We start from the raw sequence: 13017 nt of genomic DNA, 5'->3' as shown, positions 1-13017 counted from the left end.
TCAAGCCAACAGCCAAATCATGGGTTCTTTGGGAAACATCTATAGATTAGAGTAACCCATCTTGAGGTGGTAGGGGCGCCTACAACAAAAGCTTTGTTCGAGAGTTAAAGCATGATACTTTTATCTTAGTTGGAGAAAATTACTACTATACACAAAGTTGACCCACAGGCCCAGGATCATATTCTTGCCAAAATAAAAGGTACGGTTCTTGCCATTCAAGTTCCCAAATGGCAAGTGACTAAAACATGGGGAGATAGAGAAGATTCTAAGGGTTTCGTTTCTTGGCTCAGAAAATAATCCCTTCAGTTTTGGGACTGTTAAATAGTGATGAGTATGCCTCCTGTTTCTAATTCTAGTAAGACAATCTTGAAGCCCCTGAAACTCCGTTCATCTACACCAGAAACTGTAGATTTGTAGTTGAACCTGCCATTCAGACAAATCTTGTACCAGGCGGCACCATGCAGCTGTTGAAGATGCCATGGCACTAGTGAATCCGTGTGGAATTGGTTGTTTTTCTTTTCGCTGTGGACATTTGCAAGCATATACTATTTTTGAATGATCAAAATTAACCAGTAACATTACAGGACCTTTTTCTTATCCTTCTCCATTATTGCAAGTGATTTAGTTATTTTGCTCTAACGCATTGTAGGACGCAGACTGAGCGCGATTAAGTCTGCTGCTTAGTCATGCTCCAGTGCAAAGAGGAGTTCATTAATGTTTTAGGTCACTAGTCAATCTACAAGGCTTTGGCACTACATGTAAACCATGACTCCTGCCAAAAAAGCTTTCTTGTATTAAATAATTTTCGGTTGTGTCTTTCTTGCCAATTTTGTATTTGATGGCTGGCGGAGAAAGTCATTTTAGTCCAGACATTTGAAAAGCTGCTTTAGGACTTTTCCTTTCTGGCGTCTTGCTTGTGGGTATACAAGGTTGAAGATTAGCCTAGTGTTTGGAAATGTTGTTTGGGGACTGTCCTTGGTATCTAGAGAGAGAGTACGGGGGGGGGCATAGTGCTGTAGGGTCCATGCCCTTGTTGGATAGCATCCTTCAGCAACACCTCGATTTCTGGGCATTGGTTTCAAATGTAGTGTGTGCTGTGCACAGAGCCCTAAGATTCCTCATCTTATGCAGTCGCATAATTTAACACTCATAAAGCGTTGAAGGTTTAATATAGTTGAGGAATGTTGCCAATTTTATTCATGATTAGCATACATTGAAAATGCCTTGGAACGCTACAATCATTGACAGTGTTTACGTATTTTCTGTAACGTATGTATCAGTAATACACTATTAGTAGAAGGAAGACATGATGCCACTGCCAGTCCTACCAAGAATTTTGGGAGATCTTTGCTAACGGAACTGTTTGCTGCAATAGTTACATATTGCACCTTCTTTGAAACGGACTGTGTGCAATAGTTAATGAAAACTAGTCTCAGATGTGGTGACCTTGTCTCTGGTGTAGTGACCTTTTTGAGGTTCGTCACAGTATATATTGTCTAGAACGACACTTATTGATTCTCATCCTTATATGGGTCACTTGCTACTTTTAGTCCACAAATTAATTTTCCATTTGTAAAGGTATCTCCTGACCAAATAGGTTTGCTTCATACATATTTCTTTGTTCATTCTGCTGTTGTTGGCTTATTGTTAGGCTAGCTTACTTTGACAGCTTGGAGTCAAAGCTGGTTTTCACTGCTAGCTTGTAGAATATGTAAGGTCATGAAGGAAGGGAAGCACTCATTCTCAATCTACCCTTTTTTCAGTGCCCAGGTCCATTTCTCATCGTCTAACTTGTGATCCATGGCAACTGTGATATGCCGAAGATTTCCAGGAAGAGCCTGCAGAGCAGCTACATTTTCAGTTGCGACCAGATGCACAAAGAAACAAGTACCCGAGGAAAGATGTGAGCATTCAGACCGCGATCATGAACAGAACTGTAGTAAACACAAGGTGAATTCCACAGTGATGCTTCACTCTTTGGAATACAGAGTGCTGTACAATCCATCTGCATATGCAGGAACAAAAAAACATTCCTATTGTTTATCTGAAGATTCAGAAGATGATTTTGTCGAGAATCCCTACTCCAGCACTAGTGGCAAGCAAATTCAGAATACATACAGCATTACTTGTTCTCGGAGTTTGTCCAGTACGAGAAACACACTTTTGGAATTGGCTTTTTCTAAACCAGTTCATTGCGATTCAAGTTTAATTCAAACCGTGCATCCAGGAAAGAACCAAGAACTGGAACAGTCAGATGTGGAGTCCTTTAACACAAAGGAGGACCCAAGGGCATTTCAGAAACAAAGGGCTGACTATGGTTCTCTTTGTAGCGATTGCTTTGAAGCACAGACATTTACTACCATGGAAGAAGGGGAGCACATTTTAAAAAATGTATCCATTCTGAAAAGTAGTCTATCGCCGGAAACGCTTGCTTTTTATTTTGGTAAACTAAGCTGTTTACCGGTGGACCAGTTGCCACTTGTGAGGGTAGACACTAGATTTGCAATGCTTTGTCGATACAGTGTTGATGGTGTCCGTTCATTTAGCATTTCTGAAATTATTACTGTTCTTAAGGCATTTGTTAGTTTAGGTATTCCACCAACTCACTCTATGCTAAATGTATATGAAGCAGAATTGTGCCGCCGTGTGTGGGAAATGAAAATAGTTCAACTTTTGTTAGTAGCTGATGTGTGGCGTTGTTTGGGTCGTATTGTGCCTCGTTACCTAGATCTCTTATTCAGTTACTTTAATTTACACTGGAAAGATCTTTCCTTGACACAACTTGTTCAGCTAGTTTATATAATTGGTGAAGGAAGGAAAGCACCACAGGATTTGATGGAGAAGCTGGAATCCTTGGTTCTGAAGTATATAGATTCCATGAACCTAGAAGAGACTGGTGCCATTTGTTTAGGGTTTTTTAAATCTCACAGCGGACTTTCTGAGCATGTCATGCAGAAGATTGGTGACAAGGTTTCCATTTCAATGGAAGAAATTAGTAATTATGCATTAGTAAATGTACTTAAAATGTTTCGTTTTACTCATGTTGACCATGTACAGTTCTTAAAAAGACTTGGGCAAATTGTTCCCCAGCGTATTCCTACTATAGGGACTCAAGGAGTCATGCATATCTCACTGGCATGTGCCGCCTTGCATTATCTTGATGAAGGCATTTTGAATGCCGTAGCTGAAACTATACCTTCCAGGGTAGTCTACTGTAGAAGCAAAGACCTTGCCAAATTTCTGTGGTCATTTGGAGCTTTGAATTATGAGCCACCAAATGCCAGGCTGTTTTACTCCAGCCTAACCAACCAAATGCGCAACATGAGGGACGAGTTTGAAAAGTTCCCAGAGCATTTACTCACTTGTTTATTGGCTTTGGCATTTGCTCATCAGTTTCCTTTTGACCTTATAGACTTTGCTCTCAGTGACAAGTTTGTCAAGCTGGCCACTCAAGGAAGCCGTTTTGAGCTTAAAAAAGATCTCTTCACTCTTGATGGTAGTGTGGGAATTGAATGTCCAAAATACACTGGCAATCGTATGAAACCTCAACTTCAGGAGGAGGTTTCAGAAATGCTTTGGGATTTTGCAAGTAAGGAACTCTGTACGAAGGTGGAAGTGGTAGAGGCTGCCGCCTTACTTGGGGCCATGTTGGGTGGGCCTCAGTATGTTAAAAACCACATGATCTTGCCTCACACCAGGTCAAATGATCTGGAGATTCATCTGAACATTAATGGGCAAGCATTGCCTTTTAATAAAGGAGAGTCAACTGTTTCAATGCACGAGCAAAAAATTAAAGCTGTTGGTGTTTATCTAACTGATAACTTGATGTCCCAACTTTTAAATGGTAAACGTGATGCGTGTGTTCATGTGTCAAACAACGAACATCTACCAAAGTTGGAGGATGTTGAGGTTAAGGAGAATGCCACCTGCCCAACACCTCACAGTTTGAACAATGTTTCTACTTTTACAGATGGCGTGCCACTCACTGATGGCCTGCTTACTATTTTGACTGAGTCCAGTTCCCCTGCAGAGAAACCTGTTGCTCTACCTGATGCACAGCCAGAGATTCTGAAGTTGGCAATTCAGGTGTCAAATAGGAACCACTACGCTTATGCTTCCAAACACCTGCTAGGACTTCATAGTTTGAAAAGACGGCAGCTTCGCCGTTTGGGGTATGTAGTAATTGAACTGCCATTCTGGGAATGGGGTCCCCTCCTCAGACGAACTCGTTCTGAAAAATTGGCATATCTACACCATAAAGTGTTTGGGTCTTTTGATTAAAACGTTGTCGACTGTACTTTTGTGTTCTTAAACCTGCCTTGTTTGTTCGTTTACTTGAGTAATATTTGTTATCAGTGCACTTGAATTTTTGTAGATATTGCATACTTGGTTCCTGCTTTCAGGATTACAAACTTGCTGCTCTGGTTGTCCTTGATGTGTGAAAGCTATGCTATATATATTGTAAAATTGATTGAATCCAACGAAGCTATTTGTATATAATCAACACTATTACAAATGTAACTTTGTAAATTATTTTTGAGTTGAGTAACCCAAGTGACGTACTTGCAGTATGGTTTTCAGCAGTTTGGTTTAAACGAATTGCTGCATGACTGCAGAGCTATAATGTACATTTTGTTGTTCTAATGCAGGATTTCAATGGCATGCTACTTGTCTTAAAGACTGATTCATAAAAGACTTCTCTAAACCTGTATTTTATGCAGAAGATGGGTATACTTTTTCTGTATCGAGTGGTGTGGTGGGTTATTTGAATACCTTGGTGGGTGATGGGATTTGGGTTTGTAGAGTGATATGGCTGAATACTAGATTAATATTCAAAGAACAATACACAATGGCTGACGCACATCTTTGTTGAAAATGCAGAGGACCATCAGCCCACCTTGTATTTGTATGTTGTTGCTGGCCTGTTCTGCAAACATGTGGCTCACATATGTTAAACAATGGAGGAAAATGTGCAGCCATAGGTTGGGTAGCTTTTAGCACTCCATTTAGAAGAACGGCTCTCGAGTTAACCAATCGTTGCGCTAACTGCTCCTCTATTATGGGTTCAGCCTGCACTGGCCTCTTTGTTCTGAGTTAAATAAATGTAGAACCTTTAAAATAATAATGAAATATATGTGTGTATGTATGTATATGTATATGTGTGTGTATATATATATATATATATATATAGAAAGGGTTATTACAGTGCTTGAAAGTGAGAGGAATGAAGCCCCATTATATTTGTATATTTGAGATTTTTTTCTAACCCCAGCAAAGACCAGAAATATGTAGCAGATGTTCCCATCCGGTCCGGAACGAATATGCGCTTTCCTAATGCAAAATCATGATTCTTAATTTTAAAGCTAATTTGTCTTTTACTGTGCTCGCTGCTAATTTCATCAGTCAGCCGCTTATGTTGTTGCATCTGAAAATACGTTTTTTAATTTGATAGAATAACTAAATGACATTTTGAACCATGCTTTTTAAATCAAAATTTGTTGCACTTGTGAATTGAAATACTGAATATTCCAATTATTTCAGAATCGGTAAACTTGAAGGACCACTTTCATTCTATCTGCATTTATTAAAGAGGACACTTCCAAAAGTACACCAAGGCAAACCTAATTTGCCTGACTTGTATATACAGAAGTGTTTACTGAAGGAAAAGAAGGTAGTACAAGTGAAATATGTTCATTGAAGTGGGGTTGTGGGCTTGATATGTCCAGCAAAGTGCCTTTGGGTTGAATTGGCTTACCAGCCTGCTTAATAGTGCCTCCAGCCTTAGCAATTGGCTCTGCATTATACAATGCTGATAAGTCAGAAAGAAGGATGCTTATGACCTACCCGTTGGATCATATCTGGTTATGGGGTCTATGCCACCAACCAGACTAAATGACCAACTGATTGGTCGAGCCTTTTCACTTTTTAGATATCCGTTTCTGCCAGCGCATGACCTGTTTCTATCGGGTGCATCGTTTGTGGGATATAAGAGAACAAAGAAATTGAGAGACAGTAGTTTGTCCTGTATCGCACTATCCACTGTTCAAGCAGGTAGTGTGTTTTTCAAATGAATACACAATTGGGGATGAAGTATCAAGGCATCACTGGTATATTTTTGCATGTGTATATCCGGATGTAGGTCCCTTGCTACAGTATCCGAGTCAGAAACGGTTAAGGTGTTTTGCCCTTCCATGCAGGGAAGACCCGACTATCTCGAAAGCCTGGCAGAGTGTGTAAGTTGGGGATTGGTGGAGGGTTGAGCTTTGGAAACATGTTTTATCCCTGTCCCATCTTTCTTTTCCACAAGCACCCCTCCCCCACTAACCCTCCTGTTCCACCCCTGCTGCTTCTTTGGGCACCAAGTTACCCGCTCTTCTTCCTGGCATCACTACACTTGCAAGATCTGCCCAGGAACAAACCTAAATGAGAGAAGTAAATTCCTGCAGATGTTGGTCTCTATCTGAAGGCACGTTGTGGGCTTTAGCAGTGGGGAATAATGCTGAGATGCCGTTTACCATTCCAGTGAAGCTTATGCTTCTCCATTCTGCTGAGTGACACTGGAAACCATGTGAGTCTGGTGTGCATTGGTCTGCAAGTCAGCAAACTTGCTAGCTAAGTCTAAAATGGATTTGGGAAAAGGTTACTGTTGGAGCACTACAATAGTCCTCTTCAAGCATCGCACATTGTTAAAATTCCCACTAGACCTGCAGGGTGAGTTCCGTACTTTACAGTCTCTCTACCTAAGAGAAATGTACTCACCCCACGGTGATGGCTGATCAAATAATTACTAGTATGTTTAGTAAAATGGTGCATGGCACCACAGCACACTTCACACTTTGTGCAATGCCACCATCCAAAGGCCAGCTATGCACAGTAAAACATTTGTATTGGTCATTTACTGAAAACAAAGATTGTTTTCTGTAAATGTCAAAAAAAAAGTTCAAACATCCCTTAGACTTGCCAGCAAGGTCAGGTACAATGCACATGGTACTCGCCCTTCATAACCTCTCCTTGCGAGTGGGCTGGTAGATTTTGAGAGCCCTGAAAATCATGGAGGCAATAATTAAAGGCAATCGACATCCTCTTCAGTATTTGCAGCTTCATTTGCCAGATCTTTCTATTTCATCAGTGGTTAAGCTGCCTTTTCTTTTCTCCATACAACCCCAAGGATACAATGTGTAGCAACATTTATGTACTGAATTGGCAATTAATACATTCTTGGCTCACGTGTGTAGCCGGTGTGGAATCGGGACAGGTCAGGAATGCCAGTCTGGGCTGGTGGGCTTGAGAGGGGTTACACTTAGAAGTGGGATGAGCATCCCAAAACTCGGGTCTAAGACTTAAGAATCTGCAGCAACACATGACATTCACAGCAGCTCTACACTTATGCTTGCTTAAAAGAAAATCAAATTATTTGTAATCTTTCAAACTGACAAAGATTCTCCACTCTCCAAAAGTTACTTGACACAGTGAACCAATAATGTAGGAGTCAAGTTAGTCATACTTGTGTTAATCAAGTATTTTGGCCTACTCACTACTATTGGGGAGGATCCCCCATTTCTGAACCACCTCTCTCTGCCTCTAGTGTTTCTTCATAGCTATCCTCTCTGCTGATGGCTCCCACGCTTTCTACCTACATTCCCTTGCAGCCAGACATCTTGCTTTCTGCCAATTGTTCCCTGCTATTCTGTTTTAGATGGGTGAAAATGTTGAGCTTTGTCGGCACCTGCAAACGTTGACCTGCAAAATCCAAATAATTGCAGACTCCGTTCTTTGGGTTCCCATTCCAGGGATGAAACAGGCCTTTGATCCGGTAAACGTATGTATGTTTATTTTTACATTTGTAGAAGCGTGCTAAACCCAAGAGCATCTAGATGTTGAAAACTGGAACGGTGGTGTAAGTGTCGTTCATAATTTAATGCTCAACTAAAAATGTCTGATCTGACCAATCCAGAAATGCCCAATAACAACTAATGTGCAAAGATGTGTTTTTAAAAATAAATTTGTAATAACAAAATGCCAGTGATCTAAGAGACCTGCATAAACAACCCTGAAGCTTTGCCATATCCCTCCTCCACACCGTCTCTCCTACAGGCCACATCACATCATTCAAACCACTGGAAGGTGATTATAGAATTGGCTCACCAAATTGAAGCATCAAACCTGTCGGAGGATCCTTGCCTAACAGCCTACAGGAAGCAATTCCTCCCTATACTAGTGAAAGGCAAAACATCGCACTGCTCTTGACGAAAGTCCACCAGAAATTTAGTAACTATCATCCAATATCAAGTCTTCCCTACATCTGCAAAGCTTTGTCTATGGTGGTAACTAGACCACTTAAAGGGCACATACACTACTTGTGTCCAGGCAAAAGCATCTCTGCAACGCATGGGGTTTATTGTAGTCGTCTGTGTTTCATGGGGGCCTGGCCATCACTCATCTAGAAATTCTTACTCTTCTACGTGTACCTTCTGCTCAGACTGGAATGTGTGTCAAGTAATAACTGGGCGTAGGAATTTCAACAGCTGCTGGTAGATACAACTAACAGTTTTCACTAAACCTTTACCTTAATCCAGTACCCAATAATCTGCTATTTCTGCAGCTGGCCATTTTTTTTCCCTTTTACGTGATGCTTAAATGTGGTAAATTGGGGTTGTGCGATGTATGACATCAGTCACCAGTAGACAGGCCTAAAACAAGAGGCTTATAGCACGCTGCTTAACCAAAGTGTATGATCCTCGCCAAATAATTTAATGGCACAGGGCATTAACTAAAAACATTGGGCGTTCTCAACGCCTGCATTCTTTTATGCATAATAAAAGAAATAGATATTTTTACAGTGACATCAGGGGTGTTAAATCACTGGTGAACTGGGTCTCCCATCCATGCAGTAACCAAGACCGACCATGCTTAGCTTCAAAGTGAGGAAACAGCCAGCCCCCTCAGGCAATGGTGCCTAATAATTGACGCAAAGTTATAAGACCACTAAGAGCAACATGGCCTGATGGGGCTGGCCCCTTCCTCACTTTGAAGCAAAGCAGTACTGTGCATATATTCATGGTTGCTAGCTTTTGATTTTTGCCATGGGTGCAGAAAGTACCTGGGCATATTCCTGCAGTTGGTAATTTTGTACCCTTTTCTGTGATGTTTAAATGTGGTTAGTTGCGATGTATCACGACAGTCACCAAGAGACTGGCCATAAAATAAGGGTCTTTGAGCCCGAGACAGGTCATTGCGGCACATCCATTTAAGCGCACGCCGTTATGGCACGACCATTTCGTTGCATGTCCTGTTTGGGCATGCCCAGTTAGACACAACCAGTTGGGCACAGGGACGTCTCTGCGCAAGGATGTTTTGGTGCGAGAGGTCGCAATCGGCGTGGCATGACCCTGCAGGCACTTTGAATATTGTAATATGGATTAAACGTGAAAAACATTTATTTACTGCAACAAAAACAGGATGGTATATGAATTACACAGTCATTGCAGAATTGAACACATATCGAACATTAGATTTGTTTATTTTCTGCAACATTATAACGGAGCCTGACAAACTCCATAGGCATAATCTTTTACATTGTGTCACAGAGCACCTTCGGTGCAGTGGCACAGGAAGTCTTTCAGATTTGCCAAGGTTTAAATGCCTTCTCTGGGATAAACTACTGTTTCCCAGAGCAGTAAAGTGAAATTGACTTTACTTGCATTTGTAACTTTCTAGACCCCGCACACACTATCTTACAATGGTACGACGTCCTTTCATCGCCTGCCTTTTCATCCCCAGGCTTTTCAAAGTGCAGATTCCATCGAATGTGCTCATCGAATTTTTTAGGGGGGATGGGAAAGGGCACATAAGGATTTGGGCGGGTGGGCAATGGCAAAAAATGTGTGGGAGGGGGGGCTTGAGGGAGAACCCCCACCCCCAAAAAAAGAAAAAAACGATGAGCACATTCGATGGAATGTGCACGTTTGAAAGCCTGGGGATGAAAAGGCAGGCGATGAAATGACATGGAACCCTTACAATAGGGTGCTGGATGGGTTACCTAGTATCCCCTTTTGTCTAGCTTCTCATGTAACATTTTTATGTTACCCTTTCCTCACTGAATGGCTGGTGGCAGTGGTTTCGTTTTAACTACCGTGATGTGCATTTACAGCGGGCTGCATTCACGGCTGCAGTAAAGCACCTTAGGGTGCCATTTTTGTCAAAATGGCCACGGTCTTCTTTTTTCGCCATTTCTTTGTGGAAAGGTCCTTCTTGAGATTTACTCTGCGCGCCAAACCAGGTTTGGACCCTCTGTTTGTTTCGTCTTTGGCAGGATTCACGAGTGAAGCCCGCCTCTGGCTCCAGGGTGTCTGGGGTAGGCAGGAAGTGAGGGAGGTGCCCTAAACGCCCTGTGCTAAGTCTTCTAGGAGACCCAAATGCACTCTGTGAGGATTGGCCGGCTGATGTCCGGCAAGGACTGACAGCTAGGCTGGAATGAAAGGGAGGGAACTGAATAAAAGGCAAGTCTTTTGGCTTGGAAGGCAGAGTCGACCACTGGATGAAGGAACCGAAGAAGAACTTAAAGAGGACGTCTGCTGCAACTCCTGGACCGTTGGTTTGCTCGGTGTATCCCTGCTGCTGTGCTGAAACGCCAAGTTTACATCGAGGGAGAAGCCCCTGCTAAGGCGACTTCTCCCCTTGAGTTGGTGGGACCAATCAACTCCAAAGTAAGCCACCTGGACATCCTTCTCGGAGTTTGTTGAATTTCCACAGAGTTGCTGCTGGAAACCATGTAGCCAGGGAGAGGAACACCAGATTGTGTGCGTTGCTTTTAAGTTTACCAAGAGCTCCAGGAAAATCCTCCGGACTCCGGGGAAGCAGGACTGACCGAGACTGAGAACCTCAACAGAGTGCGGGACCCCAGAAGCAAGGAAGTCCATCTCGATAGCTAGGAACTGTGGTGTTGCTATTTGCGGTAGACGCGAGGAGCTGAAACGCTGAACAGCCACTGAAAGTAAGTTTGCTGGTTGCAAGTTTTGACCGTCCCAGTGCAGTGCAGGAGTCACCCGACGTCCTCCCTCTTGTCTCCATGACCAAGTCCCAGGTACAGTAATCATCTGCTACATCTTTTCTTCATTTTAAAGGTACTGTACAACGTCTAAGAACTTACCTCTTGCTGTAGAGTTGCTTGCATCTTCTACTACTCACAAGACTAACAGCTTGTGGCCCTACATTGATTCATCCTTAAAACATTGTGCAAAGACTTTTCAACTGTTTCACTGAAGGACTCTTATTGGGGGAGGAGGGATCTGAAAGTATTTGCCTGCTTAAGAATAATTGTTGCATCTTGTTTGCTCTAATAACCTTTTCCTTTGACTTGCTCTTAAACCAATTCTGAATACCAACAGTAATACAGTAATGTCAACAGCATCATAACTATTGAAGTTGCCTGTGGGTGTAGGTCTCTGTTGTATGCCATCCCAAATGGGTATTTACTGATTCTGAATTTAAGAGAGTGTATAGTTTTGAAGTATATTTGTGTGGCGTTTTACAGTGCTCCCTTCTGAAGAAGGCTTACATTAACTGACTGGTAAATAGATTAATAATTGTTTTATCAAGAAACCCTGTGTGCAAGTGTTTGCTTAAATACTTGTCACTGTGAATCTCTGTAACTCCACTACAGCTCACATTGACCCCTCTTGAGATAAGCCTGGCTACTCGTCCACACTACCAACCTGTACAAACTTCTACCAAAGGTTGGGTTGCTATTGCCAGGAGGTCAGGGTTGTTTTAGTGCACCCTAAGTGTACTGTATACAGGCTTGCCTAACATTTGGTATTGCAATACATCTGTAGATGTAAAGATTGGATGGAACTATTGATCACTACTTTGTGTAAGCATCTAGTTCGCATTGTGTATTCATTATGTAAGAGGAAATAAAGACTAAGCAGAGTGGATTGCATGGCAGGCAGAGTACCAAACAAACTAGATGGAATATTGTAGTTTGTGGTCATCTCATTTTCAGGGTACCTGCTATAAAGCAACTGGGTGATAATTTAGAAGTGATCATTTAGAATGTCAAGGAGTATGGACTCGCTCATCGGTTGAGCACCACTTGCAAGATGTATGCAACCTGCAGGTTACAGAACTAGGTTTGCCATCTAAAGCGTTTGATCATGTGATCATGTACATTTTCAAAAGTGTTGACTTGTCAATATGATGCATCTTCCCCAACAAAATGAAATATAGTTTACAATGAAATTTAGGTACACTAACCTAAACATTACTGTAAAGCATGGAGATGATACAGTATCAATGATCTAATTATGCATTATGTAACAACTTGCATTTTAGGAATGGAATTGCATGGCTGTCTTTTGAAAAAATAAATTAAGTTCACACATACTGGTGTTTGCCAGACAGGATAGAGAAAGGATAATAAAAGTAGCATCCCGATTATTTTGGGTTTGCAATTATCTGAAAAAGAAACCTTGCCTAGCACTCTCACACATGCCTTTAACACGAGAGGAGGAGATGATTACTGCTGCGCTTTCTCTCCATTAAGACTTGAAGTGAACAGAGAAAAGAGGGGAAAGAGCACAGAGGGCAAGACAGTAAAGCAAGGCGAGTTGTGCTTTCATTGAAGTGGGCAACTTAAATGGCTATCTTTGCTACGCAAGTGTCTATTTGCTTAGCGAACTGACAGAATTGCATATCAAATTGCTATGCGACACTGCTTATTTTATGCCTTGCAGCGGAGAGCCCCGCTTGGGCAACTCCACCACTGGCCAATCTGAAGTACATGTTGCTGTACCCGGCTAGACTGAAAGGGATTCACAAAGGTCGGGCAATTTTCTTTGGGCACAAGGAATTAAGCTAGGCAATTGGATCACTGATGCACGTTAGACTTTTTAATTGCGATGGGGAAACTTAGAATAGTGTTCTGGAATGTTGGGGCCTCAATAGTTATATTAAGCGTAATAGAGTTATGACTTGAAGCGTCAGAAAATTGACATCGTGCTCCTGCAAGAAACGGCA

At 41.9% G+C, this 13017-nt stretch overlaps 1 protein-coding gene across 2 annotated transcripts in view; it reads left to right on the top strand.

Moving 5' to 3' along the window:
• The window catches only part of LOC138562838 (RING finger protein 37-like), a 270284-nt gene that overhangs the window by 10799 nt on the left and 246468 nt on the right, over positions 1-13017 (top strand). Inside the window, exon 2 of one of the 2 annotated variants that reach the window (XM_069642810.1) lies at positions 1764-4709. The exons of the other annotated variant lie outside the window; for it this stretch is intronic. Coding sequence (XP_069498911.1) covers positions 1801-4281 — 2481 coding nt within the window. The 5' untranslated portion in view covers positions 1764-1800 and the 3' untranslated portion in view covers positions 4282-4709. Of the gene's footprint in view, positions 1-1763; positions 4710-13017 lie in introns of those variants that run through there. 2 annotated transcript variants of the gene reach the window in all.

Source organism: Ambystoma mexicanum, unplaced genomic scaffold (genome assembly GCF_040938575.1).
Source record: "Ambystoma mexicanum isolate Mex_15411 unplaced genomic scaffold, UKY_AmexF1_1 Mex_scaf79, whole genome shotgun sequence".
Classification (NCBI taxonomy): Eukaryota; Metazoa; Chordata; class Amphibia; order Caudata; family Ambystomatidae; genus Ambystoma; species Ambystoma mexicanum.
This window is presented reverse-complemented; position numbering and strand designations above follow the sequence as displayed.